At 43.7% G+C, this 18,259-nt stretch overlaps 1 protein-coding gene across 2 annotated transcripts in view; it reads right to left on the reverse strand.

Annotated features, from left to right (window-relative positions):
* Positions 1-583: 583 nt before the first annotated feature.
* The window catches only part of LOC141003248 (insulin receptor substrate 1-B), a 48,169-nt gene continuing 30,493 nt past the window's right edge, over positions 584-18,259 (reverse strand). For both annotated transcript variants that reach the window (XM_073474545.1, XM_073474544.1), the window contains one exon: positions 584-3,737. In XM_073474545.1, the coding sequence (XP_073330646.1) occupies positions 3,730-3,737 (8 nt within the window). In that variant the 3' untranslated portion in view covers positions 584-3,729. The remainder of the gene's footprint in view (positions 3,738-18,259) is intronic.

Here is an 18,259-nt window from a genome sequence, read left to right on the forward strand (position 1 = left end):
TGGCGATCGGCCAACTCTGAGGGTAAATGATCTTATCAATGGGAGTGGTGAATGTGACTAACGCAGCTACAAAGGCTTTGCGGATAACAATCAGGCTGCTTTCTTTTCCACACTTCAGTGTGACATCTGCGCCGTGGTCGCAGCCTTTACAAGTGTGTGTGTGTGTGTGAGAGAGTCAAAGACAGCGAGTGTGTGAGGGGCATGAGCCCGCCGGCGTCTGTGGCATTCATGCAGATGTTCACACTTGTCTCAGCCTGTAAATGGTAGAGTCTTCTGCTCCTCCTCTTCATATCCAACTTGTCGCTTTTCGTACTTTTACTTTGTTTATATGTGGCGGACCCTGCCACCTTTCTACCCTCAAACAGTGTTCTGGGGACCTTATATTCCTCTAAGAACAGCTTGTTCACTCAGTTACGGAACAAAAACATATTTCTGAGTTTGTGTTATTACTTGATTGATGTTGTAAATATTCCAATTCTGAGTTTCTACATACTGCCCCTTTAAGCCCGTAACTTTTTAATAACTACCCCCATTACATCACTCAGAAGGAAACTCAGCAGTGACAAAAGAAACCACAAAGTCCTTTTCTTGTTTGACTCTTTTTCCTTTTAGTCAGATTTTTTTTTCAAACAACAGAAGTAAAACTACATCAATGGCAAATCTCACAATATTCCCATTCAGTACCACCCCTCAGGGGAACAGGAGGAAGAGATAAAAACAATTTCGAGCAGCAGCAGCAGCACTTTTCTGCACATGTTATGAACATCTCTAAACTCGCTAACAACGCAATCAACCAAGTCATACAGCAGCCACTGATATGATGATAATGTCTGCTTGTCAGGATTGCAAGCGAGTCTGTTTGTGCGCTTTTTCTTCCTCTCTAAACTACAAGTACCTTCAAAAGCGTTTGTGTTTTGCTGAAATCTGCTGACTTTCAATACGAGAACATCTCCAAAGACATGAGAAACATTTAATCATCTTGTGTTTGCCTGCAGGTCTGCGAGAAAGCACGGATTTACGTGCTGAATCTGGTTTGAACTCCAATTGTTTATTCCCACTTATGCATTAGTAAACCCCCATTAGAGGCCAATTCCAACCACAGATCCCAATCTGCTCATAATAAAGCTGCATTGTTATGCTCCGGGCCGCCCGACAGTCATGTGACCAGAGGGAGAGAGTTCATGAACTCCCCCAAAGCAGGCAGACAGACGAACACATGAGTACAATTTGGAGCAACGTAGATGCACATGTATTCAGACGTTTATGTTGTTTTCCCCGTTGGTGGCCTTTTATCCTTCTCATGCATTTCATTTTTAATCCTCCGGTCAAAGTCAGAGGCAGATTCAAGGTTAAAGCAAGTCTTCACAATGACCTTTATCTCCGCGTACGCAGACTGCGAGGCGAGATATGTCACAGTTTTTCTCCCCCCCGCTGCACAAAAAAGAAGAAAACAACGGGGGAACACAAGAGGTTACATTTTAAAAACAAAAACAGAGCAATACGTCCAGACTCGAGAGCTGAAGGTTGCTTCTTGAGGTGCTGTCGGAGCTTAGTCTTTTTGATGTTGCTGTTGTTGTGTTTTGGCACAGACTGCCCTGAAACAATTCAGTCCTCCATTACCGGCGAAGAGAAAACAGTCCAGAACTCCTCTGATTAGAACCGAGTCATCTGAGAGATCGTTGTCACACCGGACAAACACAAACAAGTTATTTCATGAGAACTGTACAGCCAAAAGAGACAGAAAATAGACACAAAAATAGACTTGATATATTCTGCTAGGACAGCCCTATTAGTGCTAGCTGCTTAGACGGGGTCAGAGAGACAGACAGACAGATAAAAAAGGACAGACAGGCACTTAAGTGCTGATGCATAGCGGAGATTAAAGTAAGAGCCAAGCGAAAGACAGACAGGAGAGAGGGAAGGAGAAACAGAGTCTTAAAGAAGGATTTAGAGTCAAAGCACTTTCAATTCAACCAGTTTAAAAAGTGTAAAATTATTCGTATTAAAATGTTTGGTACCTTAACGTGAAAAATAACTGAGAACAGACTTATTTCATACTGACAGAATTGAAATATCTGACCCCCTTTTGTGGTGCTAAAAGCAGTTTGCTGACCGCTACGAAGCTAGCATTAGCATGGCTATTGATAGGGTCTCTATCCTCTCCTGTGTGTACCGTATGTCATTTAGCATCCTGAGACGAAGTGGATCAAGTGGGACAGAAGTGTCTTGAGCTAATAGCACTAATGGGATTGCTTGGCTCTATATCAGGGGTCTTGCCCTGAGCTGTAGTCAGCAGGATGTTGAATTTACGTCCTGGCACCATGCTAATATCTTAATCTGGCCCCTAGCTGGCTTTAGCTAACTCGCTAGCTACTGTATCACCTGCTAAAAGTGCCTTTTGTTTCAAGCCTGTGTGTTTATTAATACTTCAGGTGTATGGCTCTGTTGGAAAGGAGGAAGAGAGAAAAAATAAGAGAGGATTGACGGGATGAAAGCAGCGTAAGTTACAACGAGCAGAATGCTAACAGCAGCTACGCTAATATTTCTCACAGTAGACAGGAAGGCCAGCTCATAGCTAGGACCATTATCATTATTAATGTTAGCGGAAATGCTGCATTCATGTCACATCGGAATTATTGTGATTTCCAGTTTCCGCCTTGTTAATATTGTTTACGTCAACATCCAATCGTAATTATGAATGTTAAACTTTTCATATCCGACTTGGCGCTTTTCGTACTGTTTTACTTTGTTTATATGTGGCGGACCCTGCCACCTTTCTAGCTTTAAACAGTGTTCTGGGGACCTTTTTTCCCCCCTGAGAACAGCTTTTTTATTCAGTTATGGAAAAGATAAATATTTACCTCTTTAATATTGTAAATATTAAAATTCTGAGTTTGAATTTCTGCTCCAAAACTACAGAGTGCCCCTTTAAGACACAGAAGTGCCTGTAAACCAAATACAAATGGGTGCCATATGTCCGCCAACTCATTTATAAATAATTCATGTCATTCATAAATTAACCCAAATTTCATGGCTATTGTGTTATATAGAACAAGCACAGTATCTTTGACCCTCGCACGGCCAACTCTGTCATCACAAAACTGTTGCTTGCAAGTTGTAAACACTGGAATATCCCATATGACATGAACGCAGCAAAAGCTCACACCAGTGCTACCCACTTTATTTATATCTTCAGCTGCTTTTTTTTTTTGTAACTACATCAAATCAAGCACAACAAAAATATTCCATAGCTTCAGTTAGTCGAAGTTCTTTGTAAAATGGCTACAATCTGAAAGTGAGGCACTTTTTGAGCTGATATATAATTCTATTTATTTTCTTTTTTATACCCTAAATAACCACCATTTTACCCTTAATGATTAGAGTTTCTCTCTTGGAAAAAACAAAACAAAACAAAAAAAACACAGATCTCCATTTTTTTTTGTACCCTTCTCTGATTGGCTTTCACTCAAGGAATGAGAGCAGCAAATGGCTTTTTCGAGAGTGTCATTTGGCACACATCCCCGCTGGTTTTCCGCAACCAGCTAGATGAAAGCGAAGGAAAAAAAAAAAAAAAAAACGTTTTCCATCAGTTCTCCCTCAAAGTGCTTCAGGGGCGTGTCCTATCCAGCCGCTCTCACGTTGTGATTGGTTGTCACAAAAGGAACGGGCGGAGCTTTGAAGCTCTCTTGAGTGGTACCAGATTGTTTCCCCGAGGACGACGCACTGACATCAGCACTCTGGAAGAAGAAAGAGACACACAGAGAAAGAGGAAATGGTTTGGTTAGATGTAGAATCAACAATAACCCAGATATGAAGAGGAAATAAATATTATGACATGTGCATACACCGTCTCTTGCTTATCAGGTGCATTATAATATCTCAAGTACGATATCAGTGTCTGCTTATCTTGTCGGGAACACAGTGACCTGAAAACGAACAACAGGAATAAACAATGCAGCCAAATAAGCGAGAAAGACGGGAAGAAAGTGATAAAGGGAACAGTGGGAAGGAGAAAGTGAGGACACCTAACGCTGCAGGCACGGAGTCAAGTGTGTGTGTGCCAACATGAGGTAAAACAGATTCATGAATTATGTCAGGTTGTTCTGGCAATTTTCTGCTCTTCACATCAAATCAGACATGCAAGCATAAAGGTGTGTGTCATCAGGAGAATGTCACAACTGTAAAAAAAAAAAAAAAATCAAAAAGGTCTGACCAGGACATTTGAGTCTTTACTTGGCCTTGTTTGCACAGCTGATAAGATTAGCAGGAATGCAGACATAATGATAATTCTGCTCCAGAGCAGAGAGGGAATCACATGGTGTCAAACAGCCATATGGTTTGTTTATAAGGGAGTGATCTGAGGCTGTCTCAGGTGAGAGAAACCTGGTGAAATCTGAACACTTTAAAGGTGCACTATGTAGTTTTGGGGAAGAAATGTTAGAGATGTTCATTGACTGATTTTAAACAAACTAAATCATCAAACTCTCTTTGTTTTCATGACTGAATAAACAAACTGACCTTAAAGGACAACACAGTTTCATACGGTTTTACTTTGTTTATATGTGGCGGACCCTGCCGCCTTTCTAGCTTCAAACAGTGTTCTTATTTTCCTCTGAGAACAACTTGTTCATCCAGTTATGGAAAAGATAAATATTTCTGAGTTTGTGTTATTACCTCATTAATATTGTAAATATTAAAATTCTGAGTTTGAATTTCTTCTCCGAAACTACATAATGCCCCTTTAAACAGACTGCTGGCTGCATCTCTGAACGATGGTTGAATTCTCCTCAACCTCATGCCTTAGCAATGCCGTAAAAAGGGAACATGCATGAGCAATTTTACCCAGCCTTAAGGCCCAAATATTTTTTACTATTTTGCACAGAGAAAGTTCACAGCTGTGAAGGAAACATGAAATCTTGGGTTTCAAATTCAAGATTTGTCCACCGATGACTCATCTTTGCAAGGATCAGTCTGCTTCCTGATACTGGTGCCAACTTGTGCTCGTTTCATGCCACGAGGAGCGACACAGTGGAGGGACAACTGACTCTTGCGAAGTCCTGACAAAAACGCCAACATGTCAGAGTTTTTTTTTTTTTTGCCTTCGCTCACTTAGTTTGACAAGTCATACAACACGTTTTCGTTACGATAACCCACAGGAGCACGGCGCGCCGTCCCGTGCACGGCGGTGAACATGCAAAAAGCGTGAGAGAGTTGATGTTGTTGATGTTGGCACCTCCATCACGATCACCTCTGTGAGCTGTGGGCGGATGCGCCCCGGGAAGAATTCATGACTGTGATCTCCTAATCTGTCACAGGCAAAAGCATTGTGCCGTCTGATCCCTGCATTGGATCAAAGGGAGCTTGCGCAAGAAAATTTAAGAGCAAATTCTCTCAATGTGACTAATGCTACAACCAAAACGCCCGAAGATGAAATTATGCAGAATACATCGGCTGATCTGAGCAAAGTCTGACATGCCTCAAAACTGATATCAGCCTGGCACAGATTTTATAGACCCACCCAGTGTGACCCGCTTTACCACCGACTGTTTATGGCTCTAACCCAGTGACAATCTCATGCTACATCTCAGATAAAAACATTTTTGGGTATGATTACTGCAACTGCTCTATCACACCTGTACAGGACATGTTGTCACGTGAGTTGCGATGTCTTAATGACTTCTTAGTTTGCAATAAAAGCAGCATGACTATAAAGATTAGTCAATGCCCTTTAAACTGGGTTACTTTCTGTCAGATGTGATGACTCACACTAAAGGCACTCAGGCTGCTGTCAGCCAAAATAACAAATTCACAAAGAGAACAGGCTGAGAGAGAGTTCCCTGCGTCTCTTTCCCTAAAATTTCCCAGCACCGCTTGACTCTCTAATTGCACGAGGGTACTCTATATTTATGCCGCTCCCTCTCCCTCTCTCCCCTCTCCCTCTCAGTTTGTCTTCTTCCTGGTGCAGTGATCTATATTTAGTCCCCCTCAGCACAGACGGTGCCCGCCAGCCGGCCAAGCCATGGCGGCCTAAAGCGGAGCGGGGCAGCTCCCTCATTCAGGCAGCCGGCTCGGAAAACAGCAACACAAACAATAAAGGCAGTCGACCAAAGGGGCCGGAGGAGACTGGCTGAGACACGCACTGGTGCTCTACCATGGACACACACATACACAGACACGAAAAGGGACACAGAGGAAGATGCTATAATTATGCGGATGACATTCACTTAATGATGACCTTTTCCCAAACACAGACATGGGAAATTATACTCTGAAACATGCTAAACAACTCTCCAGAGCCTCATCCTGATGCTCACATGGCAGTCTTATATGAAACTACACAGGAAATGTTTCCACTCTTATCGAACATCGCCTTCTGACCCTCCCTTGGCGGCTTCTCCATCGATCTCATTCATTTCCTTGCATCGTTTCTCCATCTGTGGGCAAATCGATGTGATAATGACCGCGGTGTGTATGTGTGCTTCTCTTCCCCCTTTCTCTGCCAGACTGTTTAAATCAAGAGGTTAGACAAGGCTCTCTGCCTCCGCAGCCCGTGTCTAGCCAATAACTGTTCTCTAGCTGCCTGTGTTCGTGCGTGTGTATGTGTGTGTGTAATTAGGAGAGTCTGGGTCTATGTGATGTCTCAATCGAGGCCTGCCTAAAATTGAAAGCCACCCTGTTCTCCGGTCGTAAATCGAGTGTGTCAGTCTGTCATTTCCATGCCGCCCCAGCTCCCACAAGACACAGCGCTGGTCTGCGCAACGAGATGTGAGTCACCGAGTCCACTGGTCACTCCGTCAGCTCGGGTTCAATCATATTTTATTTTAAAGGAAGCTACACTGGAGGTATTGCTCTGAATTATACGGTCGCAATAAATGAAGACAGAAGCTGGAGGAAAGCATCAGCGTTGGTGGTAGGCTTCACAGGCTTCACAGGCTTCACATGGGAAAAGATGCATGAGAATCACTGGAAATCCCCGGGGTGTTTATCGCCGTAGCTCATCCTTTACAAGCCCCGAGGCTGTCCTCCTTGGAATGCATCAATCTGAGGTTTGCATTCACTCCAAAAAAGAAAGAAAAAAAGAAGAAATCACATGAGAGATTTCTCTTCAACCACAGGACTCATGTTCAAGCACCATGACATCAAGCATCCAACCTGCAGAGAGGTCTTTGTGCGAGATACTAAGAGCAATCTCAGCTCCAAGGCTGCAGCTCTGACCTTTGACCTACACTTTGAAGTGGAAGCAACAAACTTTCTCCTGGAAGTCATTAAGTCATTACGTTCTGTAAAAATGTAAAAATCCAAAACTGTTTTTCCACAATCCACCAACTTTCCGAGCCAGCGACTTGAGCTCTTGCAATCCTCCAGTACTGTTATTATACTCGATTCCATTAAACCATCCATCCTACAAAGCAGGCAAGCGGGTGAGAGGTAGCCTACAAGAGCGCAACATGAGCGCCAAGACAGCTGCAGATACGAGGAATGAACACTGGCAGAGCGAGGCAGCAGGGCAGCTCCCGTGTCACCTCATTTATTTCTTCCAACGACGCCGGAAAGTCTGTCAGTTATGGAGATATAATGTTCGCAGTGTGACCACAGTGTATGTGTCTGATTTCACAGAACTTATTTGTTAGTCATGAATCTGGCGAGTCTGCGGACGACAGCTAGGTTAAGGGATACTCCACCCAGAATCTATCCGCGGCCATCAAACATGAGCCTCCTGTGGGCTTCAGAGGTGGTTCAAAGAGTTCGAAAATTGCCTCCTCACGGCAGCTGGAGTCGGTTTGGATTCACAGCAGTCACAATGGGTTGCGCTGACCCAGTTTCACGGTGAAACAAAAGTATCAAAACACTCACAGAAACTTGTAAAACGACCCATGCGGCCTAATCCACTTCCCTGAGGTCCAGGCGTAACACTCAGCGTGCTCCAAATAGTCACATTTTCACCCCCCTCAAAAAAAACCTGCTAAATACTTCCATTTCAGTCCTCACGCGTGACTCTATGGAGGTTGTGACCACTTCCTGCTCCTCTATTGGTCGGACCAGCTGCGGACAACGTCACTCATTGGTTAACGGAAGATTGGAAAGTGGCAGTAGCCCAAGTAAGCAAACACACCACATCTATTGTAGGGTTAAAAGGTTTGTGTGCCACTTTCTTAAAAGGGAGCAATTATGAATATATTCGGTTTAAGAACCAAAAACATGAAGACGTCACCTTCGACTGTGGGAAAATATAACAGCCATTCTTCACTATTTTCAGAGATTTTATAGACAAAGTGATTCATTCATAAGTGTAGGATGTAATCTTCGGATTGATCAGTGATGACAAAGAAGGGAGTTGTGTCTACAGACGACAGACTGTGGGCGAAATCTAAAATACAGGCGGGCGGAGTCGCACTCTTTGGTGGAAGGAAGTCAGTCAATTAAGGGAACTCAGGATCCTTTGTACCCTTTTGCACTTTAACAATACAGTAGGTGTTTGTTTCTGGTACCTGGTCCACCATTCAGTTTCAGGAGCAGACCTGTGTCTCCAGGGGAAAGTCCTCTGAGACGCGGGTCGCCTTTTATGTTCACAGAAACACCAGCAGCAGTTTGTTTGGAACGAACACAAGTGGGTGAGCATCGATCATCGACGGGGCTGAACACATGAACGGAAAATCCACAGAAGACCACCCCGCCGCGACACGTGCAGGACACGAACCACTTTAATAATGTTGTCTTTTACAGGACATTAAGGTGATAACTAGACAGCATTCTTTAATAGAGCCGATGAATCGTCTGACTGGAAGCTTTTTTATTGTTTTAAACACCGAGCGTTACGAGAACAGTGCACGCAGCACATTTTCCTCTTTATGTCTAGCTGTAAATTTCCATACATTACACTCTGCAGCTGGCAACGGAGGGCAGGTTGTGTGGGGTTGAAAGACGAGTGCTGTGTGTGCTTATTGCACTCTCGCCCCCACACACACACACACACACACACACACACACACACACACACACACACACACACACACACACACACACACACACACACACACACACACACACACACACAATCCTGCCTTTAACTCTGCTGCTGTCAATCACACTTTCTGCAAACATGTCACAAGCCATTATCCAGGTGTGTGTGCTTGTGCGGGGGTGTACAGTTGCAAGGGGTGCATGGGAAAAAAAAAAACACAGGTGGACTGAACACTCACACGTACACACATGCACACATGCACACACACACACACACACACACACACACACAAGAGACTTCGACAAGGTGTTATGAAAGCTCCAGAAAGTGAAGGGAGTGAGAAAGACCCAAAAGCAATTTTCACACGACATTAAAAGCTTTAACTCATTAAAGTGTGTCAGTTGTGTCCCTGTTTTGTCAGAGTTTTTTCTGACATGGTTGTGCAATGATTCAAGTGGAAAACAGACGAGAGGCTGCAGGGTGGTTTCATTATGCAGCGACACAGTGGGAGAGACTGGGTGGGTGTGTTACGGCACACAGAGGAGCAGGAATGTGTGGGGACAGGAAGAGACAGACAGAGCAGCAGCAGTGCTGAGTGCGGGGAAAAAAAACACCCAGCGCATTTGTGGGAGAACCACATTCACTGCCCGCGTGCAGCTTCACATCCGAGTATTCTTAGACCATCCCTGAGCAAAATTCTGAACGTCCAAGTTTGCATTCGTTATCCTGTCAGAACACCAGGGAGGCATGCGAGCCCTTACATACCCGACCGTCGACAGGTTGTAAACGGCAAAAGACGGGGACTTTTGCTATTTTTAAAGAATATAAAGAGAAGCTCGGAGAGTCAGCTGAAACCTTTATTGGTGTGTGCGTTTGTGTGCACCTGGAAGCTTTAGAAAATGGTCCAAATCTTGCAGAAACTAAGTAGAGCGATGCTGTCTGCAGGTTTGACCAAAACAGTTTTTATCAGTAAGTTATGAGAAAAACACTCTGATGGATGAAGTCATTTATCAGGAAAACACCAAATACTTGCGGGTTCCAGTTTCTCCGATGTGAGGAGCTGCTGTTTTTCTCCGTTTCATATCATCGTAGATAAAAAATATTTGGGTTTTGGACGTCACAAACTGGCTCAGGGAATGTGACAGAGTGTCCGTGCGAGAACTTTACTCCAAACAAGATACTGAAAACTAAGGTGAACACAAATAAAATGTGTCAATGTCAGCAAAGAAAGGCAACGCCTGGCTGTGTGGTCATCGTGCTATGGAGGTGTTGAAGGTGCCAACAAAAGACATGATGCAGGGTGGATTTAGGAAGGCAGAGAGAGAGAGAGAGAGAGAGAGAGAGAGAGAGAGAGAGAGAGAGAGAGAGAGAGAGAGAGAGAGAGAGAGAGAGAGAGAGAGAGAGAGAGAGAGAGAGAGAGAGAGAGAGAGAGTCCACCAATGAAGCTCTGGTTCTTGACCCGGTTCCAATCAGTATTCTTGGAAACTTGGTGTTACCTCGCAAACCACCCGTTTTCAGCGTTTCCATCGTTTTTTTCACGGAAAAACAAAGGACGCGTCGTCAACAGAGGTTGTTGCACAGTGGAAGTTATGAGTGGTAGCGAGATGGCAGATCGAACTAATTAACTGCAGTGGACTCATAAATCTGTCGGTCCATACTGGCTTATCACAGACCTTTTCCTTGCTGGTGGAAAAGCGCCGAGAGGGAACACGTAGCACAGGTGAGCTTAATCAGCTGACGACCCGCCCACATCAGCCAATAGCGTCAGAGGGGGCATCGCAGCCTGTTGGTTGGACAAAACAACAGACTTTTTGATGGCGTCAGCTCGGGCTCGAGGAAACTCATGGGCTTCTTTTCACCATTTTTTGACCTTTTTAAGTCAACAATCCAATTGACAAAAAATATGATCGTCAATTAATCTAGAATGAGAATAATCCTGAGCTGCGGCCCTACTTTTCACATCCATGTATGTGATAGTTTAGCCCCCAAAATAGAAACTGTGTCAGTTAAAACCGCAATCAGGTTTATAGGAACAACAAACCACCTGAGATAAGAGAGCGATCGGTTTTCCAATGGCAATAAAAACATAAACTGTCCAGTACATCTCTGCAAACAGCTCATGTTACTTGTTGGCTCATCTCAAGAGGGGGAAAATATATTTTCATTCTTGCGCGAACGTCTTTAAAAAACATTCGTATCAGAGTTGGACCGTGTTCGAGCGGAATCTTTTTAGTGGTTGTAAATACAGCGGTTGAAATGCGGTCGTCCTTGTGTAACAGAAACTGGCTACTGTTCTGAAATCTGACATGGGACGTCCTGTCCCTGGACGGGACACGCGGAGCTAAAGCCAACAGCACTAAAGGGTTTTGGGGAATGTTATCTCATTCACCCTCTGTCTCTGTCTCTCTCGCTCACACACACTTTCATTGTTTGCTGACACAGACCACCGGTTTCTCTCTGTCTCCGTGTGTCGGGTCGCTCCACCAGTTCAGCCACTTTCTGCCAATGTGGAACTCCTGAACACACACACACACACACACACACACCACGCACACGCACACGGGGGAGGCGCCTTGAGTGAACTGATATATGGAGTGATAGCATAAGCAGGTGGGGGTCCTCAGTTCTGAGTAAGGCTTTTCCCAGAATGCCGGTGGCCAGCTCGCTCCGGCTCTCTGGCGTGGACGCACAAACGAAATGAAACACAAGAAGCTGTTGCACCATCTTTAAGAAAGCAAGCTGAGCGACGGAGCTGCTGTTGAGACATTTGTTGTCTGTCTTGCTTCACCCGGCGCTGTGGCGGCTCAGCCAAATACAAATAACAGTTTGGAGGATCCCTTTGTTTTGCATTTAATTTCTGCCGGGAATCTTGTCAGACTTTTTGAAAGTTAGAATGGGAGTGTCATCATTTCAGTTCAAACAAGATAAAGAGATGAATAAGTATTCAGTTCAAATAGTTGGTTTTTTTTTTAGCTATCCCAATTTTTGATTTATATGGTCGTCATTTTGCAGATATAGTCATAAAATGTATTCACATTCTGTAATTAACTCTCTATATAGTCGTTTTTATGGTTGGTGGCAGAGTCCGCCTTTCCCGCACCATGTAATTGATCAACGTCACAGTGTACTGTTCCCTATCCCACATCATATCTTACAATCATGTATTTAATCACACCTAATGCAAGGAGAATATTATATACTTCATCTTATCGCTACAGCTTTCCACCTAAAATATTACAGTTAATAAGAACGATTAATGCTAATTAATGCTAATTTGTGTCGCTTCTTGAGGCAAACAAAACCAATACAAGTCTTCTAATGTGGAAAATAAACAACTACTACTACTATAATATTAATGAGGTAATAATGCAAACTCAGAAATATTTATCTTTTCCATAACTGAATAAACAAGCTGTTCTCAGAGGAAAATAAGGTCCCCAGAACACTGTTTGAAGGTAGAAAGGTGGCAGGGTCCGCCACATATAAACAAAGTAAAACAGTATGAAATTGTGTCATGAAAACAAAGAGAGTTTGTTTATTTAGGCATAAAAAATAAAATAAAATCAGCCAATGGAGATCTTTCTCTTCTGATTAAAACCTTTAAATCACAGTTAACTTGAGCCCTGTAACTACGGCCAGCGAGCCCGAGACTTAAATCAGCGTTAGCCCACTTCTGATTGTGAAAGTGCGAAGGCTTCTTTAGCCTGACGCCGACGAGGCTCTCAGAATGCGTTTAGCCCTGTGAGGTGCAGTGTGATGAGTGTTCAGCAGAGTCAGAGGTCCAGAGAACAACTGACGAACCTTTGGATCATTAAAATGACGAGGGGGGCTGACAGAGTGGAATCTGGATTGCATTTGGAAATCATCTCCTGTGTGTTTAGAAACTGATGCCAATCTGTGTTTCGCAGCGCCACTGTGTGTGTGTGTGTGTGTGTGTGTGTGTGTGTGTGTGTGTGTCTCCACGTGCCAGTTTGTGGCCCCTGCTCCAGTCTGAAGATAAATTGTGTAATTATTAATAGCCCTTTTAATACCGCAACAGAGCAAACACACACACATCACCGGAGCTGCCCCATTAGCATTAAGTTACAACATGTTGCTTTATTAAGAGCAGTGCAGCTCTGCTTTTATGGGGAATAACCAGAAGTTTCATGTGAGTGTAAGCGTGGATGACTTTCTGTATGTGTGTGTGTGTGTGTGTGTGTGTGTGTGTGTGTGTGTGTGTGTGTGTGTGTGTGTGTGTGTGTGTGTGTGTGTGTGTGTGTGTGTGTGTGTGCACACAAGTTTGTGTGTCCGACTGTGGGTAGACGGCAAGTCTTGGCCACCGTGCACGGCAAATATTTATCTTCGAACCTTCTGGAGGCTCCGCGAGTGACGCTTCTCACCTTCTCCTCGTCTCAGGAGGAAAAAGCAAAATTAGTGAAAGAGCCCTCTCCTTGTGATCTCCATTTTTAGCCGTTTCTCGCCGCTCTATCGCTCGTCTGTCCACAACATTTACAACATTTAGTTGAAGTTCCCCTTTTTCGGCCCAGAAGTGAAATTCCAAAGTATTTGCACAATTGCATCTATTGTTATGGCTGCAGCAGACACGTACTCTGAGGTACCCTCAACCTTAAAATCTGCAACAATGACTTATAATGTAAAATCAGCAGCCTGCAGAAACTCTACATCCAGCAAGACAGGGATCCAGACATTCTCCTCAGAAATAGCTGAAGAGAACTTAAAGTAAACAGTGAAAGTAGGAGCCACAGTCGTCTTTATGCCATTTTTGAGCAGCGCAGCAGGACAATGACAGGGCTACGTCTCCATACACAAACCAGGCGACCAATATGGATGTAAACACCCTAAAATTAAACGTGAAAGTCCCCACATAACCCTCGTGGGCTTCTCATTTCAGATCCAGTGTGCAGGAGTATAGAGCCAAAAAGAAAAACATGTTTTTGACTAAAGATTATGTATGACCATTTTTAAAGGCAGGCTTTGGCATGTTTTTGATTTACTTCCATACAGTATGAAGATCAAATGAAACAGTCTCTCTAAACTTGCCTCAGTTGTATAATCCAACATAATTGAACATCAAGTCCGCATTTATCTTGGATCAAACGTGCGTTATCGCTGCGTAGTAATGCAGTTTAACTAAGCTACTGTACAAACATAATGCAATCTGGTACAGAAATTCCTTCAGTCTTGATGTTTAAAGCGATGGATTTCACCACGCGAGTGTCTGCTAATGGATTTTCCTCAGTGTCTGATGCTTGAAATGGCAAAAAGAGAACACATTAAAATGATCTAAAACAGCGAAATGCGATGTTGAGTTATGACATAAAACATGCAAAACCACAGTGTGTCTGGTGTGTGGTCGGACATGGAGGGAGAAAACAAGACAACAGCGACAGAAAGAAAAACAGCAGTTGAAGTCACTTAAGTGTCGACACGGGCGCAAGTGTCGGATGGCACAATAACAGGACGCGCTGGTCGTGTGTGTAATGTTTGAGTCAACGCACCGCAAGCGAGGGAAATGAGCATGTGTGTGTGCGAGTGGTAGCTGGCCTGGGTCATTACTACAGCTCATGACTGGTCAAGAAACACACACATAGAGCACACACACAAAAGAGAGCCTGTAACTACACGTGTATCAGGTAAAATCCCCGTGGACATGAAGTCAGGACGTCATGTAAATGAGCAGCATGATGACGCACGGACAATCGCTATCTGTGTGTGTGTGTGTGTGTGTTGTTTTGAACGGGAGGTGATTCATATTCAGATACTGCTGGACTCCATAAAGCCCTCAGCGCCACCATCATTAGGAACACGCTGTCATCACCTCGCTCAGGATGAGGCGGGCGGACGCACGTGCTGATGGCGAACACGCGCGCTCACACCTACAAAACATAATCAACCAGTCGTTTACACCGAGGGGAGGGGGAAGTTCGATTGAAAACTAGTGCCACGTTTCGTCCAGCTCCCCTGGATGACAACTGGTCATGAATACAAACAATTTCATTAATGGCAAATGACATTCAGCAGGAACATGAACAGTATGTGCAGTTCCACGTGCAATTTTCTACTTGTTTGTTCTCCACCACGTATGACTAATAAGTAAACGGGAGAGCACATTTCATTTCCTCTCCTCTGACGATGTGAGGCTTTAAATGCCCTGGTTAGGCGGAGTGACGCCTGCAGTGGAGGAGAACATTGTGTTAACGGACGTGGAGAGGTATAGTGGTCGGCTATAATTGTAGATTCCAGAGATGTTCCCCGCCTGGGCAGCAGAAACAGAACATCGAGTTTCTGTGACGCATAAAAAAGACACAAACATTTAGGATGCAGGATGCACTGGTGAACACAACACGGACATGCAGACATCAAGACAGACGTGGCACTGCAGGCAAACAGACGCACACTCGCAAAACACACATGAAACGCGTTGATGATGCTCATTTAAATGCATGAGTAGAGAAATATAAGCCTCTTTGTGCTGGGTGGGTGTGGTTTCCACATCATTTAAATTTGGCACATGTCGCTTGAGTGGCGAGAAAAACAAATCCTGGCAAATATAACTTGGCACAGCTGCAGAATACAAATGAAGATTTATTTTTCTTTATCAACACATGAATGTTAATGCAACACAACCAGAAATAAAGCATCCACATGCTCTGTATGTCGCTCTTATTGGCGTTTACCTGTGATGTACAGCCCCACTACAACTCATCCTCCACCAGCAGTGTCAGCACAGGTTCAGTCGCACTACCTGACACCTACCTGACAGCGTATGATCATCAGCTGATTGGGATTCAGTGTTAAGCCCCGCTGTCAGCACTCATTGCAGTTCCCTCCAATCTCACGGTAATCGCGGCGTAAGACGCAGGATCACTTTAGAATTAATTCCTTTTTGTTTTGGAGTGTGAAAGCGGCATGTAATGATACACGGGCCATTTAATCTAATTGCTGCCATTTCTCCCATCATCATTAAGGAAGATTAACTGAACTTTTAGATAAGGCACTGATACGATTCGGGAGAGATACAGATCTCAGATCATTTGTTTTCGTGTAAATCAAAACAACAAAAAAATGATTAAAAAAAGCCGTAAAATAACAATTACTTTATTATAACTGTCAATTGAGCCTACGCAAAACCTGTTCAATGGCTTCCAGCCATAACTAGGTTTGAGGTGTTTGCATGAGCATCTAATTAGAATGACACTAGGCCTTTAAATGGTTTGTAAGGTGGCTAAACGCCTTACAAAAACCCAAAACACAAGCCCAAGTGGAAGGAATGTATTAAAAAGGTGCAATATGTAAGAATTGGCCACCTGTTGAAAATACTCCCAACAAACAGGGGCGGCGTGTTAACAGAACACTGCTAACTGCTGCTAACCGTATTCTCTTTATGCATTCGTGGCTGTAGCTAGTTAGCTTCTTAGCTCGGTTAGCCACACAGCTAGCTAGTCTATCACAGGAGCTTCGGACTACTGGGACAAAGGTTTTCAGGTCTATTAGCTAGCTGGTTAGCATGCTAACTTCTGTAAATATCTCTGCCATACAATATATAGCGATTTTGTTATAACGTTTTTTTTTTAAGCTAAAATTCGTAAATATATTGCATCGATAAGCTATGTCATTGTCTGCTTTAAAGTTAGCTACCAACGTTAGCATGCCTGGCTAGCAGTAAACTTGCTTAGCCTCCAAAGGCGAGGGGCATGTCATTAGCTAATTATTTGTGGGATTAAATGTTTCATGAGAAAAATACCTGTTCAGGATTGGAACGTGCACCCGGTGGGAGCAAAGATGCTACTATTTAGGGTAACGACGCCTCCATCCTGCTGTAGCTCTTGTATTTTAGCACAATATTATGAACAGTATGTGGCCATCAACTGCATATTTAAATCCTTTTACAGGGTTCTTGTTTTAAAAATCAGTCAGCTCAATAATCTGGAGACAAACAGTTAAGAGAAAATAGACATCATTTCCTGATAAATACCTTTTTCCAACAATTGCACATAAATTCTCTGAAACAAACAAACAAAAAACTCATCTCCTGCCAATCAACTATTGATAAAATCGGCTAATCGTTCCACACCAGAAGGTTCACACTTGTCTCCTTAGGCAAGAAATCAATTTAATCCCGAGAAAACCATTTCCAGGCAGAAAAACCCACGTGCTCACACGTAACTGACAACGCACACACATCCTGTGCCCCACAGCAATTTGGGGTAATTTGAGAAAGAAAACCCTGCTAAGCACAGGAAGCTGTTAGTTTTACCACTGAGGCCCGCTCACGGTGCTGATGCCGAGGTGACGTGGAGGTGAGGCAGCACTGTAAAGGTTAACGACCATTCTCAGACCAATAATGGCAGCGGTGAGCAAACATCAGTGCTCCTTCATTCGATCAGCACTGATGAGTTACATAAGGAGGGTCGAGGGACTGTTTGTTCTTTCTCTAAATCACCATATAGCTCCTACATGAGCGTATTATCCTGACTATAGAACGTGTTCTGGAGAGGAGCTGCATGCGTTTTATTCACATTTGCATGCAGATGGCTGAAGGAAGTGTGTGTCTGTGTTTGTGTGTGCGAGGGGAACAGTCGGGGGTTAATCTAAAACTCTGTCCACGTGTCAGGTTGGAAAATGTTCTGTAGTTGTTTGTCTGAAATGAAATTCTTGACTCTGTGTCAATTTGGCTTCCTGATCACATTGAACAAAGCTGCAGAGAACGTGGACCCTGGTCGATGTGTGAGGATTAGGTAACTGAAACGCAGGCTGTGCATGTGTGTGTGCGCATGTGTGTGTGTGTGTGTTCAGCCTATAGTTCACCCCCAGGCAGTCAGAGTTGAGCAATCTGTATAGAGTTAAAAGATGGCCCCGCTGTTCCCATGATCGGGCTTTTTTTTTGTTTCTAATTTGAAACACTGCTTTCTACTTAGCAGAAAGTTCCCCAAGTCCAGTGTTGCAGGATCAGTTGGCTAAAGCTACGAGTGAAAAGCAATTTGCTTTTTCACTTCTTACTTTATACTTTTTTTCAAAATGCATGTTGATTCCAGGCTGTTGTTGTCATAAACTCAGAAACCCTTGACGTCTCTGACCTTCACCATCATGACAGGTAATTCTGAACAACTGTCTTATTTCCCACAGGTTTGGTCCGAGTTCCTGTTGGTCATAATAACATTTTACTGTCCATAAATACGTTTCAAGAGGCTGAAGAGTCAATTCTGCGAACTGAAACTACAACCGTCACTTGCAAGTTTAATCACCTGTAGCTCATTAACAGTTCATTAAAATCAAATTCAACCATTGTGCTGT

This window comes from Pagrus major, chromosome 10, assembly GCF_040436345.1.
Source record: "Pagrus major chromosome 10, Pma_NU_1.0".
NCBI classification, from domain to species: domain Eukaryota; kingdom Metazoa; phylum Chordata; class Actinopteri; order Spariformes; family Sparidae; genus Pagrus; species Pagrus major.